Source organism: Balaenoptera physalus, assembly GCF_965194825.1.
Source record: "Balaenoptera physalus genome assembly, chromosome: 3".
NCBI classification, from domain to species: domain Eukaryota; kingdom Metazoa; phylum Chordata; class Mammalia; order Artiodactyla; family Balaenopteridae; genus Balaenoptera; species Balaenoptera physalus.
This window is the reverse complement of record NC_138890.1, coordinates 231,253-247,036: the sequence shown is the minus strand read 5'-3', so window position 1 is coordinate 247,036 and position 15,784 is coordinate 231,253. Positions and strand designations below refer to the sequence as shown.

General features: G+C 60.4%; 2 protein-coding genes across 5 annotated transcripts; both read right to left on the bottom strand.

Annotated features, from left to right (window-relative positions):
• Positions 1–688: 688 nt before the first annotated feature.
• On the bottom strand, positions 689–8,992 carry GZMM (granzyme M). 2 transcript variants are annotated; one of them, XM_082456108.1, is made up of 7 exons: positions 8,208–8,992; positions 6,149–6,367; positions 5,954–6,036; positions 3,062–3,221; positions 1,888–2,023; positions 1,399–1,662; positions 689–973 (listed from the first exon to the last, which is right to left on the bottom strand). In XM_082456108.1, exons 2-7 carry the CDS (start codon positions 6,268–6,270, stop codon positions 821–823), a joined length of 918 nt encoding a protein of 305 aa, XP_082312234.1. In that variant the 5' UTR covers positions 6,271–6,367; positions 8,208–8,992; the 3' UTR covers positions 689–820. The 2 variants fall into 2 exon arrangements, with proteins under 2 accessions (XP_082312234.1, XP_082312235.1); XM_082456109.1 differs by lacking the exons at positions 5,954–6,036; positions 8,208–8,992 and having other exon boundaries at positions 6,149–6,618.
• A 406-nt stretch (positions 8,993–9,398) lies between these two features.
• CDC34 (cell division cycle 34, ubiquitin conjugating enzyme) lies at positions 9,399–15,594 on the bottom strand. Of its 3 annotated transcripts, none has more exons than XM_082456111.1 (5): positions 15,006–15,390; positions 12,156–12,242; positions 11,968–12,065; positions 11,300–11,434; positions 9,399–9,646 (listed from the first exon to the last, which is right to left on the bottom strand). In XM_082456111.1, the coding sequence occupies exons 1-5, from the start codon at positions 15,180–15,182 to the stop codon at positions 9,433–9,435; spliced, it is 711 nt and encodes a 236-aa protein (XP_082312237.1). In that variant the 5' UTR covers positions 15,183–15,390; the 3' UTR covers positions 9,399–9,432. The 3 variants fall into 3 exon arrangements, with proteins under 3 accessions (XP_082312237.1, XP_082312236.1, XP_082312238.1); XM_082456112.1 differs by lacking the exon at positions 9,399–9,646 and adding an exon at positions 10,418–10,701 and having other exon boundaries at positions 15,006–15,594; XM_082456110.1 differs by having other exon boundaries at positions 11,968–12,242; positions 15,006–15,399.
• Positions 15,595–15,784: the final 190 nt, after the last annotated feature.

Genomic DNA, 15,784 nt, shown 5'->3' with positions numbered 1-15,784 from the left:
GCCTGTGCACCCACGGCCACAGCAGCTGGGGTGGAAACAGCCCAGGTGTCCACGGACAGGTGAGCAGATACACACACATGTCCCTCCACACCCGGGAACGTCACTCAGTAGCCCTGACACTCGCTACCACGTGGATGGACCCTGAGAACACGATGCTCCGTGAGAGAAGCCAGACGCGGACACACAGGGTGTGATTCCATTGATGGGAAACGTCCAGAACAGGCAAATCCACAGAGAGTGGGTTGGTGGTTGTCAGGGGCTGGGGGAGGGGATGGGGTTGCTTTCGGGGTGATGGAATGTTCTGGAACTGGACAGAGGGGCTGGTTGCACAACCCTGGTAATGTACCAAAAACCACTGCATTACACACTTTTCAAAAGGGTGAATTGTATGGCATGTGAATTATATCTCAATAAAGGCGGCACCAAAATAAAAGAGAGGGGGAAGAAGATCCCTGGCTTCTTCCTCAGTGTCTCCCTCTGGCTCCCCAGTGCCCAGCCCACCCCCCTGCCAGAGGGAATCTGGCTTCGGAACCCAGTGGCCAGTGCTGCCCCCTGCCAGCGCCCTTGGGGCCCTCGCCAGCTGCTGAGCTGCCTGGGAAGCCTCAAACTTGCAACCTCTGTTTTGCAAATGGGGAACCCTCATCCCCCCCGGCCCCCCGCCGCTTGAGGCAGAATCCAGGCCAGCTCATGCCATTTCCTTATTACAGTTTATTGGTTCCCTGACACATGCAGGCCACCGGCCGCCCCTCCCTGCAATCCTGCTGGCGCACAGGAGGGGAGTCGGGCCATCTCTGGAGGGTTGGGTTAGGGAGGTGGGCCGCTAGTGGCCGATGATCTTCTTGATCCAGGACGTATAGGGGGCCACGGCGGTGGCCACGGGGGGTTTGAAGATGTCGGTGCAGACCTTAGAGCTGAAGGACAGGATTCCGGCCACTTGGCCTCTGCTGCACATTACGGGTCCTCCTGAGTCCCCCTGCCAAGGCAACAGAGCACCGGTCACCTCGCTGCCCGCTGCGGCGGGTGGGGGTGGGAGGCTGATTCCAGGGCAGAGACCCCTGCCCCCATCTCCCTGTGCCCTCCCTCCCCCCACCTCCTTCATTCCCTCCTCCCTTCCTTTCCTTTTAACTCTCTTTGCGCCTTCTTCCCACCGCAGGGCCTTTGCACATGCTCTACCTATGCCCTGATCTTCCTGGGTGCTGGAGTCACAAACCCCGCCGGCTATGTGACCATGGGCAACCTCTCTGTGCCTCAGTTTCTGCACTTGAAAAATGGGCTCACGCTCGTGCCAACCTTCAGGACCCCCAGGGAATGGAGGGAGCAGGGCCCAGGGAGAGTTGGGGCTTGCCTGGGTGCCCAGCTGCTGGCCGATGAGGCACCCCCCCACCCCAGCGCCCTCACCTTGCAGGGGGCCTGGTTCTTGGAGTGGGCCGCCAGGCAGATCATGTGGGGGCTGATGCCACCGTGCCAAAACCGACTGTTGTTGCACATCTTGGCGTCCAGCACATGCATGTCCAGCTCCTGCAGCGCCCTGGCCAGCTGCCCACCCTGGTGGGTCAGACCCCAGCCAGCCACGCTGCACCGCGCTCCTGCGGCCACTGCCTGGCGTCCTCGGGGCAAGGCCAGGGGCCGGATGGTCTTGCTGGGCTTCACCTTCCCATCCAGCTACAGGGACAGAAAGGGGCAGGTGAGTGGGGGAGGGGATCCTGGGGGAGGGGACCTTGGGGGAGGGGAACACTGGGGGAGGGGCGATGAGGTAGGGGATCCAGGGGGAGGGACAGTGGGGAGGGGACCCTGGGGGAGGGGACCCTGGGGGAGGGGACCCTGTGGGAGGGGAACACCACACTGAGGGAGGGGACCTGGAACTACCATTTCTCCCACTGGCAGCACCTTAACCAGCACGAGGTCATTCTTCAGATGGGGGGCTGGCTTGTATTCGGGGTGCAGGACCACCTCCCTGATGCGGCAGGTAAGGCCAGGGTCTCCGAGCACGTGGAGGCCCAGCACCAGCCTCAGCAGCTGTGTCCTGGGGGCACAGGATCAGGGTGTGGGCAGCAGCCCTGCAGCCTCAGGGGCACTCGGTGTCCCGCACCCCCTCACCCGGCCTCTCTCACCCCCTCACCCGGCCTCTCTCTGCGGTCCTTCCCCTGCTCCTGCTCAGTCCGTTCTTCTCCCCACCTCCTCCAGGAAGCCTTCTCTGCTCCCACCCCTCCCCAGACTCGGCCCGGCCAGGGGATTGTGCTGTGTGTGTCTTAAAAATGCTGACCCTCCCTGCCCCCACCATCAGCCTGGGGCTCCAGACAGCGCTTATGTTATGCCTCAACATCAGTGATTTGTTCAGAGGCTGGCAGTGACCTATCTGGGCCCATCAGTACCTATCCTCATAAACTTGCCCAAACTAGAGAGGAAGAAGCTCTTTTTACAGGACTTAAGGGGGCCCATCCTTGCCACAATGGGAGAGAGCCTGCCTGATAATGTGGCCAAGAGGCAAGACAGCAGAGTTGAGAGACAGGCAAGCTTTTGAGCGCCTCATGGGAGCACCTGGATCAAGCCATGCCTGAAGGCTGCCTCCTCTTAGAGTTTTCAGTTACATGAACCAACAGATCCCTTTTGGTTATTTCACCCAGTTTGATCTGTGGTCTTTGTTACTGGCCAGACCAGAGGTAGGGCAGCTCTGGGATGGGTTTATTTGGTGGCTTCACAATGGCATCAGGGACCCAGGTTCCTCTCTGTGTTGGCCCTGCCACCCTCATAGACCAGCTCTGTCCACATGGCCACAGGTGGGAGATACACTCCTGGGTGTCACAAGGGGCCTGACTCTGTCCACTTGGAAGGTGCTTTGTTGTAGCAGATAAACCATCCCCAGGAATCCTCACAGCCTAATGTCACATACACACGCCTAAGGTCAATGTCACATACACAGGCCTCAGCAATCACTGCAGAGGGGAAGGGGACCCCCTACAATGCTACAATTGGCTTAAATCTCTCAGGTGAGAGTGGGGACGACAGGATAGATTTGGGGACACCTGGGGGGATGGGGGTGGGGCAGGGCAGGGTTACTCACGGATGGGTCAGGCAGTGGGCAGCTGTCAACACCCACTGCCGGTGCACGAGGACCCCTCCACACAGGTGGGAGCCGGATTTCTGCAGCGAGACCATGTATGGGTGTGAGTTGGGGGCAGCCTCTCGACCCCCAATGATGTGGGTCTCAAACGTGTTGCCTCCTGGGGATGGGGAGAGAAAAAGCCAGGTTAGGGCTGGGTGCCCCACCCCTGCCATGACCCTGCAACTCCAGCTCTGCAGCCCTGGATGGAATGTTCTGGAATTAGACTATGGGGTTGGTTGCACAACTCTGAATGCGCTGAAATTCTCTGAATTGTATCCTTTAAATGGGCAAATTCTACAGTATGTGAATGACATCTCAATAAAGCTGCTATAAAAATTGTTCTAAAACCAATCATGAATTAAAAGGATAAAAAGTGCTCTAATGTGAATCAGCTCAAAATCTTCCTGGGATTCCCCATCATGCTTTAAACATCTAAACTCCTCATGACCCACGAGACACACATCAGCTGGCCCTGCTTCCTTCACACTCGCCCTCCCCCACTGCAGCACTTGGGTCTCCCTGCTGTTCCTCCAGGGCACTGCCCTCGTTCCCACCTCAGGGCCTTTGCATGTACTGTTCTGGAAGCCTGGAGTGCATTTCCCCCAGACATTCCCAAGTCTGGCTGTCTCACTGGTATCGGCTCAAAAGTCTTCTCCTCAGAGACCTCCTCCCCTTACTCAGCTCTGTTCTCTTCCAAGCACTCACCCCACCTTGGTGTTGTATCCCACACACTTGCTCATTGCCTGTCTATTCTCACTAGCCTATGAGTGATGCAAGGACAGGCTCTGTGCCAGTCTTGTTTACAACAGGTCTAATACAATATATGCTCAGCAAATAAGGAAGCATGAGTGGATGGATAGATGGATGATGGGTGATGGGTGATGGATGGATGATGGATGGATGGATGATGGATGGATGGATGACGGATGGATGATTGAAGATGATGGATGATGGATGGATGATGGATAGATGGATGGATGATGGATGATGGATGGATCGAACAAAGGAAGGAAAGAAGGGAGGGAGAAAGGATACGGGTGGATGGTTGGGTCCCTATCCTGCTGGGTCACCAACTGATCACAGAACTATTGTCATCCAGCCAGGCCAGAAGAGTGGGATGCCCACCACCGCCGTCCTTCCATCTCACGCTGCCAGGTGCCGGTTCTGGCCAAGCATTCATGATTTGCGGAGGCAGGCAGCTGGGGCTCAAATTCCAGCTCCGTCACTCCCTGCTGGGCAGTCCTGGCTAGGCTGCCTCACTCTCTGGGCTGTGGTCTCCTGCCCCTGCAAGCTGGAGTTGTGTATAAGCATACGTAGCACACCCTGCCTCCTGCGTGCTGCTGGGGGGCAAACAGCCTGCATCTGCCCCACGTCCTGTGAATCCAGCTCGAGGGTGAGGTGAGGAGCACGCTCTAGCCTCAGAGCCCCGAAGTCTCCCCTCAAGACAACTACAAGGGGAAAGGCTTGATTTCACTTTGGAGAAGCCCGGTGAACCTCAGCTTCTCCAAGCGGCCGAGGGGATCCACCAGGACAGGGCGAACACAGCCCCCTCCGTGGTTCCTGTGGAAACTGCACCACCGGAGCCCAGTCTGGGGACGCAGCTGACAGGCCCGCACTGGCCAGAGGACCTGGGGGACATGGAGACGCTTCCAGAGCGCAGGGACCGAGGACAGCAGGACGACGCAGTGACCCACAGAGGACCCTGTGGCGACAGCTGGAATAAGGTCTGTAGGTGAGCGGATAGATGCTGAGAATCTACCAGTCACATAAGGGGATGTCTTTGTTCTCAGAACACTTGCTGGAGCGCTTAGGGGTGAGGGGCAGCACGTCTGCAGCCCACTCTCAAAGGGCTCAGAGAAAGAATGATAAACATACCTATTTATATTTTACACACACACCCAGGGGCGGGATGTGAGCGGAGGGGATGATAAAGCAACTGGACGAGGAATTTAGGGAAGAGAAGATGGAAGTTATCTGCATGATTCCCTCGACTTCTCTGTAAGAGCAGAATTAAGTCAAAAGGAAAAGAATGTAAAATATCTGTCCTGATGGGGCCTCTCCTCTGCCCCAAGGCCTCGCCTCGCCCTCAGGCTTCACTTAGAAGAAGTCCTAACAGCTATTGGAGATAAAACTCACAGACCCTCAATCCACCTGCTAAACTTGCAAAGCCTCCATTGCACTGAGCTGTGAGATGATCACCTCAGGAAGGGACCCCGCGCCGTTAGCAGCCCTCTTCACACTTTTTTTTTAAATGCTTTTTTTTTTGTCTCACTTTTTAAAAAATTGAAGTATAGTTGATTTACAATGTTGTGTTAGTTTCAGGTGTACAGCAAAGTCATTCAGTTATAGATATATATTCTTTTTCAGTTTCGTTTCCGATTTTAGGTTGTTATAAGATATTGGATATAGTTCCCTGTGCTAAACAGTGGGACCTTGTTGTTCATCTCTTTTATATATAGTACTGTGTATCTGTTAATCCCAAACTCCTAATTTATGCCCCCCCCATTTTTTTTTCCCCCCACGCCTTGAGGCTTGTGGGATCTTAGTTCCCCGACCAGGCATTGAACCCAGGCCCCGGCAGTGACAGCGCCAAGTCCGAACCAGTGGACCGCCAGGGAAGTCCCACATCCCTCCCATTTAAAAAAATTTTTATTATCTTCTCACTAGGTCATCCACGTGCCCCGCACAAAACTGCTGGGGGAAAGTGAAACTCCTTCCCTCCCTCCATGCCTCCCAGCTCTGGAGCCTCCTTCCAGAAATATTCCAGCAGAAGGGAATGGATTCTCACATACTGTCAGAAAAGAAACCCCCAGGACGGCGGGCATCCTCGGCCTTTTGCTCTTTGCTTACCCCACAATCTCTTTTCAAGGCTGTTGCAAGGAAAGCCGCCTTGTGCTTTTGGGGCAGCCAACATGTCTTCAGTGGGGTCCCTTCTGAGGACGGGGGAGTCGTTTCCAGTCTCTGTTCTGATGCCCCATGCCCTGTCTCCCACCCCCAGACCCCGGGTGCCACAGCTCTGGGCCTCAGTTTCCCCACCGCGCTCACCTGCCCACAGGGCTCCCAGGACCGCCAGCAGCAGCAGCATTGGGGATCGCGGGGCCTCCATGATGCTGGCCCCGGGCCCCCAGCGCCACCCACACCCACCCTTCCTGTGGGGGAGGTGACATTCACAGCTCTGGCTGGTTCCACCTCACTCCGAAGTGCTTCTGAAAGATACAGACTCTCTGAAGACAGAACCCCGTCACCATGATCACACCTGAAAAACTGACGAGAAACCCTCATTAGCATCTACTGTCCCATCATGTTCAAGCTCCCATCTCACACATGGTGTTTTGTGGTTTTAGTGGGATTATCTCCTTGCCCTGTTGTCTTATTGTGGCAAAATACACACACCATAATTCACCATCTTAACCATTTTTAAGTGCACAGCTCAGCAGCACTAAGCACCTTCACACTGTCATGCAGCCATCCCCACCATCATCTCTAGAACTTTCTCAACTTCCCAAACTGAAACTGTCCCCATGAAACCCTGACTCCCCAGCCCCTCCCCCAGCCCCTGGCCGCCCCCCCATCTACTTCCTGTCTCTGTGGATCTGACTACCCCAGGGACCCTCCATGAGTGGAATCAGACAGCACTTGTCCTTCTCTGTCTGGCTTCTCTCACTGAACATCATGTCCTCAAGGTTCATCCCTGTGGTAGCAGGTGTCAGAATCTCCTTCCTTTTTAAGGCTCAATAATATTCCACTGTCTGGCTAGACCACATTGTTTAGTTTTTTTTGTTTTTTGTGTTTTTTTTGGCCATGCCACGGGGCTTGCGGGACCGTAGTTCCCTGACCAGGGATTGAACCCAGGCCCTCAGCAGTGAAAGCTCAGTGTCCTAACCACTGGACCGCCAGGGAGTTCCCTGGACCACATTGTGTTTATCCATCATCTGTCCATGGATATCTGGGGTCTTCTAGATTTTGGCAATTTTGAAGAAAGATGGTATGAACACTCGTGTGCTATGAGTACCTGGGGGGCTCCTGCAAATCCGAGGGTCCTAGCCGGGCTCAGCTAGGTCCTCCCTCCTTCACTCCACCCCTCTCCTGGCTGCTCCCCGACACCACGTGACCCCGACCAGCCAATCAGAGCACACCCCTGGCCACAGGGTTTGGTTCAGGGCAGAGGGCCACCCTAAGCCCTAAACCAGCTCAGTGAAGACTGTGGCCCGCATTTCTTCTGGAACTTTTCAGACAGCCCTCACTCTCTGCTGGACTTGGAAAGATGTCACCCTGGGTGTGGGTGGGCCCAAGGTGAGAGGCGTCCACATGAGAATGAGGCCCACACAGAGGAAGCTGATCACACGCTCAGTGCCTGAAACCACACAAACTTAGTCTCTCACAATTCTGGAGGCTGCAAGCAAGAAATGGGCTTCATGGGGCAAAAATCCAGGTGTGGGCTGGACTGGTTCCTCTGGGGCTCCAGGGGAGAATTATTTCCTGCCTTTTCCAGCATCTAGTGACAGAGATGCTGGGATTAGGGCATGGATGTTTTCAAGAGCTGTTATTCTGCTGACCACAGGTAGGGGGAGACAGAGTCAGGGCACAGCCAGCACCTGGCTCCAGCTGTGCCTGAAACCCCCGCCCTGTCAGTCACGGAAGACAGTGAAATTCTCCTGCGCTTGCGTCAGTGTGATGAGTCAAGCGTTTTTCCCTCTGATACTGAAAGGGTTGTGATAAATAAAGAAGACTTGGCTGAAAACTGGGTCACAGAGGTGGATGAGAGCGCCCCGATGCTGGGGCTCTGAGGCCAGATGCAAACTCCACCTCTCCTCTGACTGCGTCTGGCACGTGAGGCTAGAGCTGTCTTCACCCAGGAGGGCTTGTGAGGCCAGGGTTCAGTTTAAGAAAAATGAGTATTTATAGGGTGTTCACGTGTCTTACCTTGTTTAATCTTTCTAATAACCCCAGGAAGTAGGTTTCATTGGTATTGGGGGGCAGGGGAGGGCGTCATATTTGGCAACTAAGAAGAGACGAATTTCAGATACACAACAAGTAACTTTTTGGTATGATTACGTCCCCAACGTTACATGGGATGATCTTAGAGTAAAAACAATTTGTTTACCTGAAATCCACGTTGAACCCAAACCCAACGTTGGGCAAACCCATTGCTGAGGCCCCCGGGTGGGAGTACAGGATCCCGAGGCCCCGGTGCGTGGCAACTGTGTGCACAAGCCCCTTTGGATCTGGGGACAAGAGCTGGGCGTTTACACCCCGGCTTCCAGCCTCAGACGCTCCCTAGAGGGTGGGTCCTCAACCCCTCCCCTTGGGTCTGGGGGCTCACGCCTGTTCCCATCTGTCCTGTGCACGGCAAGTGGCACCGCGTGACCCTGAGGCTGGTGGGCACTGGCCTGGCTCCTGGGCCCTCATCCTCCCAGCCCTGAGGCTCCAGTCATCTAGGCGGTGGGGCAGGGACATGCACCCTTCCCTCCCCACACCGATGTGACCCCGACCCACACAAGTCGAGCACGATGAAGGGTGAACACCGAGGCTGGATCTGTTTGTTACAGCAGCCTGGGGACGGGGAGAAGGGGTCCCAGGGGAGCAGAGGGGCTGGACCAACAGGCCCAAGGGTGGTGGCAGGTGGGGTAAACTTTCCCGTAAACGCCCAGACGGTATTTCTGGCTTTTGGCCCAGACGCTAGGTTGCAATCACTCAGTTCTAAAGCTGCTGCTCAGAAGCAGCCAAATGTAGGGGAAGAAATGGGTGTGGCTTTGTTCCAATAAAACTTTATTTTTGCCCAGGAGCTGGGGCTTCGGACCCCCGGGGCCACCCCTCAGCCCCAAGAACGCACCCCAGGCCCCCGCCTGGCCAGACCCCGGTCTCTGCGGCCCCTCCCCCCAAATCAGCAAACCTGACAGGAGACCCCTGGGGAGCTTCCAGGCTCGGAGGGGCGGCTGCCGCCTGCCTGTCTCGGGTCACATGCATGGCACCAGGGCCTGCGTCCCCGCCTGGGCCCCGTTGGCCTCACGGCCAAGGAGAGGTTGGTCCTCGGGCTTCTCATAAAGTCGCTTTATTTAGATTCCAAACAACCGCAAGCAGAGAGAAGAGGTGACCCCGAGTCAATCTGTCCGCTCTCAAGCCGGGACCCCGAGTCTCTGGCTCCAGCTGGTGGGTGGGGCGGGCGGGCCAGGGTCCCCAAGCGGCGTCCGGCCCACGCGGGGCCGCGAGCGCAGCGGCCTCCCCGGAGGCGGAGGGGACAGGGCGGACGCAGTGTCCGGAGGTAGTGGCGGCGGCAGATAGTGGGCGGCTGAGGTAAAATCTGTAAGTTTATTTGCGGAGACGCGGTGTCAGCACTCCTCGGTGCCCGAGTCATCCTCGTCGTCCCCGAAGCAGCTGTCGGCCTCGGCCTCGACCTCGGCGTCCTCGTAGTAGTCGTCGTAGAAGAGGTCTGAGCCCTCGTCGGGCGCTGGGGCCTTGGTCTTCACGCAGTACTCAGCCAGCGTGGTGGGCACCTTCACGCCGTCCCGCTCCGCGTCCACCTTGGTCCCCAGGACCTGCTTCCTGCGGGGAGAAGCGGGGTCTGCCTCATTGTGGCCGGCAGCCCTGGGGCCCCCGCGCTCGCTCCCGTGAAACAGAGTAGGACAACCAGGGCGACGGCTGGGCCACGGGGGCCAGAGACAGGATGGCCGGGGCGGGGGGGCGGGGCAGAGCAGACGGGCCCAACCGCTCATGGCCCCCGCGCGTGCACGGGCCTCTGCTCACACACGCGCGCACAGACACGAGCACACGCATGCGGGAGGGGGTGGAACGCGGGCTCTGAACCAGGATGAGGGCTGTGCAGACACAGGGAGGGTGTCAGCTCATCAGGAAGAGAAGCGCAGGTTGGCCCTGGCTGCTGAGGTCAGGCGAAGTGGGAGCAGCCACGGGGCTGGGCTGGGTCAGTGGGTGAGGGGCAGGGTGGAGGGTGCAGGGTGGCGGGTGGGGCGGGCGGGGTTGCTCAGCAGCCCCAGGGGAAGGGCCAGCCACTGGGAGGCACCCATGGCGGGACGCTCGGCACATCCCCACCAGGCAGGGGTCCCGGGTCCTCTCCTCTCTGTACTTGAGCGTCTTCCTGTCACCAGCACCATGTCTCCAGCACGTGCTTTCCGTCCGGAGCTTTATCCAACTGATGGTAGCCGGTGGGAGCTCTGACCGCACCTGCTGTGCCTGGGGTCCCACCACCCGACAGTGCTGGTGGGCTTTCTGGAGCTCCCGCCATGGGGTCACGCGGCCGGCCCACGGGCACAGGTCCCCACAGCTGCGCGGACACGGTGGGTGAGCATGCGCCTGGAGGCGGGTGAGGACGAGGACCTGTTTCCCCGGGTGAACGCTGGGCCTGGGGGGGGCTGGGTCGTCATGGAGACACGTGTCTGACCTACTGCCTTTTCTAAGAGGCAAATGACAGACTAAAAACCTCTTTGGAGGAGACTTAGTGAAGTGTTTAGTTTGTCATGAAACAAGTCACAAACCCCAGGGGTTCCTAGAGCAGCTCATGGGACACAACGAATAGAACAGAGCAGAGAGCGCAGGCCCTTGGGGAATGTTTCGCAGACTCCCCTGCGAGGCCGGGCACCTGCCTGTTCACGGGGAAAAACAGAAAACAACGGAAATGAGAGAAGTTCACCCTGGCAAACTCCTAAGTGATGCGCTGCTTTTATAACCAAGAGAAACTGACTTTTCGTAAAAAAAGTTATTTCCTAAACGTGCTCATACCACACGGCTTTGCTGCCTTTAGAGAATAACTCCAAGTTTCAAAATTGCGAAATTCACTCCCATTAGGTGAAAAGATGGAACACCCCACACAGCATGGTCCCGGAGGAGACCGCGTGGGGAAAAGCACGTGGCCACGCACACGCGCGCACGGCCCAGCACGCAGGGTCCCCGTACACGGGGGATGGGGGGTACCGGCAGGATCTCTGCCCTTTCAGCGTCAAAGCAGAAGGATGTGGCAAGAGCCTGCTAGATCCTGGCGGGCACCAGGGTGTTTATCTCTGTGTGAGGTGCACGCACCCACACGCCACGCACATGAGACATGCACACACACACGGCACGTCCATACACGACAGTACACATGTGGACCACAGGCTTCACGAGAGAAAGACCCCAGCTTTTCCGGCAAGAGGAGGAGGGCTCAGGAGGGGCCGCCCTGCCTCCCCAGGCCCCAGGCCCACTCACCGGATAATGTCCGTGTATTCGCGGTCCTTGCCTTTGCTTTCTTTCCACTTCCTGTACATCACGGAAGCGTCCACGTTGGCCGGTGAGAAGGTGTTGGGTTCGTTGAGAAGGGAGATGACGCTCAGGAGGATGGTCCTAGGAGAGGCAGCAGGAGTCGGCGTGGGGGCGGTCCACCCGGGAGCCTCATGCCCCGACCCGGTCCGCGACCCTCCACCTGCCCTCTGCTGCGTGCCGGGCTCCTGGGACGGGACGTGGGTGGACAGCCAAGGCCAGGACCATCTTCCCTCCGCTGGAGCAGGCCTGTCCCCTCCCTGGGGCATCCTGCCTGGAGTGGGTCCCCTGTGCCACTCATTCTCACTCCAGCCTGGAGAGGAGGAGAGTGCCCGGACCGCTCAGGGTGAGCACAGCACCGGGGGATGGAAGGGCTGCGCTCCCTGGGGCTCGAGGAAGGAGGGGGGACCCCAGGGGCACGCAGACACGGCCACAGGAGTCCCAGAGACCGTTCCTGAAGGTGGGTGGGGCAGGGATGGCAGGAAATGGGGAAGAGGCCGGCAGGGATGGGGGCTCTGGCGGGAGGTGGCTCCCACAGACGCTGCCACCCAGCAGGGAGCTGCGTCCTCCCGTGTCCACATCCACAGGGCTGGCCTGCCCGACGCCGACCGCCTCACCTGACGTTCTGCGTGGGGTTCCACCGCTCCGAGGGCAGCTCCCCGCTCTGGGGGTCATCGACGGGGGGATGGAGGATGGAGATGCACACGTCCCCAGTCTGCGCGGCACGGGGGGGGGGGTCAGCACCCACGAGGCTCCCGTCCACACGCCCCCCGCCCCAGCCCGCCCCCCGGAGGAGCAGGCTCACCTCGTAGATGTTGGGGTGCCACATCTTGGTCAGGAAGCGAAAGGCCGGTGGAGAGTAGGGGTAGTCAATGGGGAACTTGAGGCGCGCCTGGTGGGGGAGAACAGAGGCTCAGCCAGGGCCGGGTCAGGCCGCCCAAGACCACACACAGCGGTCAGCCTGGGACTCGCCTGCCTCCGGCGCCCTTCACAGGCCGAGGGCTTTTCGGGGTCACTGAGCTGAGCTGACGACCCCGATCCCTGCCCTGCTGTCGGTGGCGGGGGGTGGGGGGGTGGGCACTCGCCGGGGAGCAGCTCCAGGCCTGTCCCAGCCCAGGCCTCTGGGGGGACCAGAGCCCTGGCCCCAGGGAGCGTGGTGGGCCCAGCCCCAGGAGCCGGGTGCCCAAGCACCCCGCTGGGCTCCCAGCCTCAGTCTCCAGCCTGTGGGGAGGATTAAAATAGACGGGTGTTCACTGGGCAGGCGCCGGGGGCGGAGATGAGTCAGCACCAGGCGGACAGGCTCTTTGCCCGCAGGTATCAGCCCTGGGGGGTCAGGAAGGCAAACGGGAAGGTCACGGGCAGACGGGGGAGGGCTGCGAGGGAGAGCTATGCCCCGGCCTCGCCTGTTTAAGCCCAGTCCTGGGATCCTGATGGTGCTTCAGGCTCTCGGGGTCAACGTGGGACACCTCTGCTGCAGGCCCCCCCATCTTTAAAGAATCGTCCTCTTGGGCAGGGGGTGCTGGGGGCACTCGGGGGAGGGCCCTCTGTTCTGGAGTGAACGTGCTGAGGCCTGAAGTCAGTCTGGAACTCGGGCCTCAGACCCTGCCCCCTGGTCCCACTAAGCCCAGGGCTGCGTTTCTAAGTGAAGGCAGAGACCAGCTGAGGCCTCCTTAGCAGAGTAGGGGGACAGGCCTCCCCTCACCAAACACCCATCAAGTCCCAGAGATGCCTTTACCGCTGTGCCAACTGAGGCTCAGAGAAGAAGAGTACCTTGCCTGAGGGCACACAGAATGCAGCTGTGGAGGGGCTCCCCAACCCAGGTCTCTGGGGCACCCCTCAGCACACGCTGCCCGGAGCCCCTCTGGCTTGTTAGGAGGAGTGGGTGAGGCCGGGCGGGCTGAGAGGAAGGTGCTGGAAAGCGATGGTGCCCCCCGGGCACTTCCAGCTCCTGTATTTCCACATCTTTCCCCCACTCCCCAGCCAACCACCTCAGAACAGGAGGATCTGAGGGTGGCAGAACCACTGTGGGTCCCACGCTGCCTTCCTCGAGGACAGACCCTCGCGGCGAACGCGATCAGATTTGCAGCGCCCCTCCCTAGCCCAGGTTTCTAGAATAACAGGATCATCCCCCCAAAGCCAGCCTGGAAGGTCCTACCCACAATCCCTTGCAAACAGTGGGCAATAGCCAGAAACCCAGGTCCTTTCCTTTCTTTCCAGTCCAGCACCCTTGCTCAGAGCCCTGGTGTGGCCTCAGGGTGGGACTCATGCTACTCCAGCTCTGAGTGGGGCCCTTATCCTCACAGCCAGCTGCTCCCAGATGCAGACAAAAGAGGCTGGGGGAGGAGGGCTGGTTAAACCATTTGGTCACCAGCCCCCAACCCGTGGAAGACGGATTCCACATCAGAACTCAGCCCCGGACTGTCCATGCTCATCCCCCCATCCCACCCCAGTAACGAGGGAATCTCAACTCAAGAATCACCCCAGCAGGCCAGCCTGCCCCGTCCAGGCCACTGACCAGGCGTGGCTAAAATGTTAGCCAAAAGTGCAAACACAGACATCTGTCCGGGCAGTGCCAGCTCCACCCCGCCCCCGCCCGGGCCTCCCAGCCTGGCTGCTGGGCTCTTGGCAGGCGGCAATGGGGGTGTTCCAGCTGAGGGCCCAGGCTCCGCTTGTCTCACAAGGAGACCCCCTGCCTTGTCCGTCTGGCTCGAGGAGCAAAGTCCTTTGATCTGGGAAGGGTCCTTCCAAGGCCACATGTGGACTCATATCCTGTCCAGGTTCTGGCCTGAGCCCTCGTCACACTTGTCAGAAACACAGCCGGTCCTGGGGACAGCCCTGACCTCCCCGCTCACAGAGCGCCCACAAGCGACCCAGGGCGGGCGACATGGGGCCCAAGAAGCCGCCTGCTCAGAGGAACCTGAGAAAGGCCAGCCGGGGCGCAGAAGAGCCTAAGCTTCTGAGGCCGGACCTGGGTGGGCTCTATGGCGTGGCTCCCGGGGACAGGGCGGAGGGTGGGAGCGACGGCCGGAGAGAACAGGTTACGTAAAGCTCAGGATGAAGCCCAGCGGGCCGGGCCCCCTGCTATCGGCCAGGGTGGCCGCTTTCCAAGCAGGTCCCGGCTGCCAACCCCATCCGGGCCTTTGTTGGAACCCGAGCCAGTGGCCGAGCCAGCCCCCAGGCGGCGGGCCTCCCTCCCTCCCAACAGTGCTGGCTGGTTCTGGGGAGGCCTCTTTGTCCGCTCCGGGCAGCGGGCAGGGCCGGGAGGAGGGGGACGGGCACCAGGGGCTGGGGGAAGCAAGGGCCCCGCACCCAGAGAAACAGGGAGGGTCCCGGGCCTCCCCTCTGGGGACATGAAGCGGCCTTAGAGGGAACAGGCGCTTCTCGGGGACTCCTAGGGCCAGAGGGGTTGACCGAGGGCCCGTAGCTCGCCAGAGGCGGTCAGGCGGCGGGGTAGAGAGAGGGGGCCCCGAGAGGAGGAGGGACAGAAGATGGGGGCCCCGCGAGGAGGAGAGGGAGAGAGAAGGAACCCCGTGAGGAGGAGAGACAGTGAGAACGGGTCCCGCCAAGGGAGCGAGCAGGGGCAGGGGGCAGAGGCGGGGGAGGGGCCCCGAGGAGCCGGAAGAGGGGGTCGCCGCCCCCTGACCCCGCCGCTCACCTTGAAGTAGCCGCCCTCGTAGTAGGTGTTGGGGGGCCCGAAGATGGCCACCTCCCAGTTGTACAGGTCGCCCTCGTCCACCAGGGTCACCCGGAAGCCCTCCACCGGCTCCTCCTGCAGCCCCTTGAGCTCCAGAAGTAGCGCCTTCTGCGAGCTGGGCACCAGCGGCCGGGCCATGGCGGCGGCGGACGGGCCCGGGGCCGGGGGCGCTTGGGGCCGCGGGGCCGTGGGGGCGCGGGACGGGCCGGGGCCGGGGCCGCCTTCTTCGTCTGCGCCGCCACCGCCACCCGGAGCCGCCGGGCGCTCCAGTAGCTCTGCACCGCCGCCCGGCGCTCACCTCAGCCTCCGCGCCCCGCCCCCGCCGCCCGCGCCTGCGCCTGCGCTGCGCCCGCCCTGACCGCGCCTGCGCGCCCGCCCGCGGGGCACGCCGGGAAGCGACCCCTACCACGGCCGCCGAGCGCGCCGCCGGGACCCGGGGGCCGCGCGCGCAGGCGTTTTGCCGCTTCCGACACCCGGGGAGGCCGCCGCTGCCGCCCTAGCTCGGACGAGTGCCCGGGTCCCCTGTGCGCGGGGCCGCGGGCAGGGCTGAGCTGCGCCGCCTGGCTCGGCCCGCCGCGCTTTTGGGGCCTTTTTGTGACGTCCCGTTGCAGGGCGGGGCCAGGGCGGAGCCGTCCCGAGCCTCAGTTTCCCCACCTGTGACTGGGCCGGGGCCCCCCTACCCCCGGACGCTGGAGCCGGGAGGGTCCCGCCGCTCGCAGCCCCCTCCCCACTTGGCACAT

Coding starts and splice junctions, on each gene's coding strand:
- GZMM (XM_082456108.1), bottom strand. CDS start 6,270: ATGTCACCTCCCCCACAGGAAGGGTGGGTGTGGGTGGCGCTGGGGGCC. Junction 6,037..6,148: donor CCTGGGAGCCCTGTGGGCAG/GTGAGCGCGGTG, acceptor CCCCGTCCTCAG/AAGGGACCCCACTGAAGACA. Junction 2,024..3,061: donor GCCCACTGCCTGACCCATCC/GTGAGTAACCCT, acceptor CTGTGCCCCCAG/GACACAGCTGCTGAGGCTGG.
- CDC34 (XM_082456110.1), bottom strand. CDS start 15,182: ATGGCCCGGCCGCTGGTGCCCAGCTCGCAGAAGGCGCTACTTCTGGAG. Junction 12,243..15,005: donor ACGAGGGCGGCTACTTCAAG/GTGAGCGGCGGG, acceptor CTCCCCCACCAG/GCGCGCCTCAAGTTCCCCAT. Junction 9,647..11,299: donor GAATACACGGACATTATCCG/GTGAGTGGGCCT, acceptor TTCTCCCCGCAG/GAAGCAGGTCCTGGGGACCA.